We start from the raw sequence: 4,407 nt of genomic DNA on the forward strand, positions 1-4,407 counted from the left end.
CAGCTGCAGTGGACGGAGCCGCTTGTGTTAATACCAGAAAGTGGCTGTAAGCATGGAGGGTTATCCTCGGTGCTCCGTTAAAGTGAGTTGTCAGCTTCTCATCATTCCATTTCAGGTACTTCCTAGTCTTGGAAAAACCATCTACTCCAGCCTTCCAAGTCTCTCATTCTAGTAGCTCCTGGTGGTTTCTTGGGTGTCCGCTCACCTGTCTTCCCACCGCACCTCCTCATGTAGGCGCCGATGCCCGTGAGCCCACTTGTAAGTGATCCGCCTCAGTACCGGTCATCCCAAGGCGGTCGTATTGTCTCATTTTTTGCACCCTAGACGACGATTCTGAAGGCAATGAAACACATCAACTGATTGGACACGCAAATGCTGCTCAAGTTTCACCCGATTGGGGAACGAGAAAACGAATTATTTGGGTGAGTCTACCACTGGTAAACAAAATAAATAATTGACTTTTTGTTTGTTGCCTTTTTTGTCAAGTAGTTCGTTATGAGGAATTTAAAAAGGTGTGCTATCCATTTCCAAGTGATCTGGATCATTTTTCTATTCGACTGACCAATCAGGTTTGGGCTTTCATCCAGTGTATATTTCTGATTGGTCAGATCAAACGCATTTAAAATTGATGCCCACTTTTGATGTCTGGCCAACTCATTTTGACTCTTTCTACTTCTATTTGTAAGAGGAAATTTTTTTAACCCATCTTCAGAGTTTGCGGTAAGGAGTGGCAACTTTTAAGGAGCAGGAGTTGTACCTATTTTTAAACTGATCCCCCACTAGTCTTACGCAACTACCCGAGTGCTTACCTAGGGCCTGGGAAGGTTTGATAGTGGAGCTGAATCATCCTAGGATAGCCTGCTTTTGTTTTTACCTCATTTCGGTGCGTACTGAATTTCAGAAATTCCAGGTGCTTACGAATGACCGTTTTCCGTTATTAAAGAGTGATTAGTCTCTTTTGTGAACCCTTGATGGGCTACTTATGCGTGGATCAGGACTCCTGCTCTCTGAACGCATGTTCTCATTAGTAGCTGTCGAGTGGTCGCTGGGTCAGAATTTTTCGTTGACAAACCTGCACATGTTTTCTTAATCATCTACACCACTCATATATCTTGCTGCTGAGCTTTCTATCTTCACGTAACAATGTGCTTAAAATATTCCTTCCGAATGACTAATCATTCTCCAGTCGTTGATGGGACGTGAAATTCCCGAAATTGGAGTGACAACGATATTTTCGTCTTCCCCATTTCCTATATTTTTCCAACAATGTCTGACACTTTTTGTGTTTTTCAGCTTGTGATAGCTTTTGCGAATTACAAATCTTTTGCAAACTTAACATGTTGGCTGCCAGAGTCCTAGCAGCAAGTCAACAACCGCATGCGCCAAAAGCCATGTCCAACATGGAATCATTACAACAGATAAACTTACAAAGGTTTAACCGTCTTCTGCAGACTAAGTGCATTCTACATCTATTTCATTGTTTTAAGTTCTTTTAATCTGTTTGCAAAACATGGTTAAACATAAAACGCATCACAAACTGATAAAACTTCGTGTCACATATGCGTGACGCCATGTCGAGATAAGAAAACCGCGATGTTTTAGACTTTGCTATTGATGAAAATGTTAAAAATCTGTTTTGTCTTTTTACAGGCCATCTTTCCTTTCATTTTCCCTCTCATGTTGGTCTACTTTTTTGAATATCTCATCAACCAGAGTCTGGTAAGCTTTAAATACAATAAGTTGACCCTTTATATGACTCCAATGTAGCTTCGAATGAAAGTTCTTCTAACTGGATCTAGTTTATATGATGTTATTATTCAATTGCCTCTTAAAAAGTTTGTGTTCTTTGCGTCTTTCTTGAGACTATAGCAGCATTAATAGATTGGTTTGCTACTGATGTACAGAAGAGCTGAGTAGAAATGATTGAAAGACCGCCTTTGTAGGAGTGAAACTGCAAACGGCTGAAAATAAGTAATACTATTATCATTACTGCACATATTTGTCTCCCTCTGTAATTACTCTCTCGCATCACCCATTCAAAGTGTATTTGAGCCGATTTAAATCAACTCCGAAGGTCGGGAGATAACCCTACGTTTGCCTTCACATTACAGTGCCTCGTAGATTTCTAAGGAGGCTCATCCTTCACAACTTCTGGTGGTAATAAATTAGTCCTCTAAAAGTAAAAAACTTAGTCACCTTTATTACCTCCTCATGTTTGTTTTCCAACTGTCTTGCATTTCACATGCCTAATACTAATACCAGGGAAAGGTGATGATTGTCTCTTGGAGAAATATGGGTCGGACGATATGGAGGATAAGTTTTACCCCATGAGGTGTCAGTTGTTGTGTTGTCTTTTAATTAAAGGTACTTTCTCCTCCCTGATTACTTGATCTTGGCTACCCCCAAAATATTGTTTTCTTGCATACCGAGTTGTATCGAAGAAACAGGTGTCAATCGTAGTCGTTTGTCCTCGGGCGAATGAATAATTTGTACACACGCATACACAAAGCGTCCAAGTAGTGTGTCCCTTAAAGTGGGTGGTGGGTTAGCAAGTGGCTCGTTTGTCAACAATTAGGGGTATAATCTTTCTCTTAAAGAACAGCAAAAGCCATTTCTCATCACTCATCTTTCAGTCGATCCATTAAAAAACGGTTCATGCCGAATGTGCCATTAACCTCTCTCAGCCCTTCTGTGCCCCAGTGGTGAACTCCACCCTAAGCTCCTGTATCTTAAAATTTGTCAAGATGAAGGCATTCACAACTTGTAGAATGTACTGTGGTACAGCTAGGAGTGTATCCACTTGGTGCTATTCATTTCTTTAAATGAAGCACTTTTTCTGCATTCTAGTATGAACTGATCTACTTTAATGGATTGGGGATCAGCCATTCTCAACAGTATAGGTGGTAAGTTGGAACGTTCTTCCTTAACGTTACTGTTTGACAACAGGATAATCCCTTTTTGTCACCTCCTTCTACGTCTATCTGGCACACACTTGAGAGAAATTAGGCTTATCATAAGTCAGGACGTAGGTAGATCATTTCTTCCGGTTATGGCGACAGTAGATGGTTGAGCATTCATTCGTAAAACTAATACAACTACTTACGAATTATTCATTCCGCTCGTAGGCAACAATGCCACGGGTCAGTATTTCATCACCTCCATTACTGGCAGTGCAGACAGCGACTAAGGCGCTGTTTTTCCTCCTCTTTGTTGTAATTTATATGCTGTCCTCGTAAACCCATTTCTACGCCTCGGGGGGCAAGTCTTGTTGGCTTGCACTGGCAGTCATTGCTGCCTTTCCTTCCCTGACTTCACAATTGGATGGTTTTGCTCGTAAATTTGCAGGTTCCAAGTAGTGTATCAGTGCGGTGTGTTCGCCTCGCGTTCTTCCCTGAAATTCTGCCGCGTCAAGGAGATCTGGGCTCTTGCTGTACTGCAGGTAAACCATCAAAAGGTGTATATGTCCATTTTGTGTGCCCGTCGGCACCCAAAGGACTTTCGTTCCAAAGATCTGACTGAATTGTAGAGGCATGCAAAACACGACTACTTTTTAGTGGTAGTCTAAATTTCCTTTTGCAACTTAGGCGATTTTTAACAACTAAAACTGCACTTTTCATTCAGTCACATGAAAGACCTGAGAAGTAACGAAGTGTTCTCCTTTGTTGTCACCTCCTAGGGCCTCATGTTCGTCCTTTTCCTTGCGCAAGCTATCTCGCCCTTCACAAACAATATCGGGGCCTTCTGCGGAATTATCTTCTTTGAGGGCAGCCTCGGAGGTCTCGCCTACGTCAACGCCTTTGATCGTGTTCTCAGGGCAGTACGTTCGACTTCCACTCTAGATCTTTCTACATCGTTACATTCGTCAGTAGTACAACTTTCATATCTCATCTCGCATAGTGAGGCAACATTATAGCGAATGGGAAGTCTTAAGAGGTGCGAGTGGGTGCGAGAGTAGAATCGCAGCCACTTTGACTGTCAGTCACAAAATTATGTGCCGCCTATAATAACTGGTGTCTTGTGCCTGGTGACTGCGTTGTCACACAAAATTCGCATACCCACACCCTATACCCAAAATAGTCGGCGTATGACAGAAAGCTATCGCTTTCTCGTTGGTACAAGTTGTGTGTAACTTTCTTGAATAAGCTACTGTGTTTAACTCATACGACGAGCTAACTCTTTGGGGTAAAGTAGTGGCTTCTGAGAATTCGTAAAACGGCTAATTTGGCATAAACTTCACCGCGTCACTAACATTCCTTTAAATGGGTATAAATAATTCCGTTTGTGCGTTGCTTTGGGCCTTCTGATGCATCTAGGGGAAACAAATGTCGTTCCTCATCGACCCCTCAGAATTTGCAGATTCCTGTTTAGCTTGGAACGTATATGCGTCGCCTCCATCTACTACAGCTA

The 4,407-nt window shown here is 42.1% G+C and overlaps 1 protein-coding gene across 1 annotated transcript in view; it reads left to right on the forward strand. All coding sequences in view use genetic code 11, as the record gives it.

The window, feature by feature from the left end:
* Positions 1 to 4,407, forward strand: part of EGR_09851 (Battenin) — a gene marked incomplete at both ends in the record, with an annotated part of 10,879 nt that overhangs the window by 4,524 nt on the left and 1,948 nt on the right. The window contains 6 exons of the mRNA XM_024499100.1: positions 116 to 258; positions 325 to 422; positions 1,651 to 1,719; positions 2,848 to 2,903; positions 3,346 to 3,439; positions 3,677 to 3,817. Coding sequence (XP_024346482.1) covers positions 116 to 258; positions 325 to 422; positions 1,651 to 1,719; positions 2,848 to 2,903; positions 3,346 to 3,439; positions 3,677 to 3,817 — 601 coding nt within the window. The remainder of the gene's footprint in view (positions 1 to 115; positions 259 to 324; positions 423 to 1,650; positions 1,720 to 2,847; positions 2,904 to 3,345; positions 3,440 to 3,676; positions 3,818 to 4,407) is intronic.

This window comes from Echinococcus granulosus (genome assembly GCF_000524195.1).
Source record: "Echinococcus granulosus chromosome Unknown EG_S00171, whole genome shotgun sequence".
Lineage (NCBI taxonomy): Eukaryota > Metazoa > Platyhelminthes > Cestoda > Cyclophyllidea > Taeniidae > Echinococcus > Echinococcus granulosus.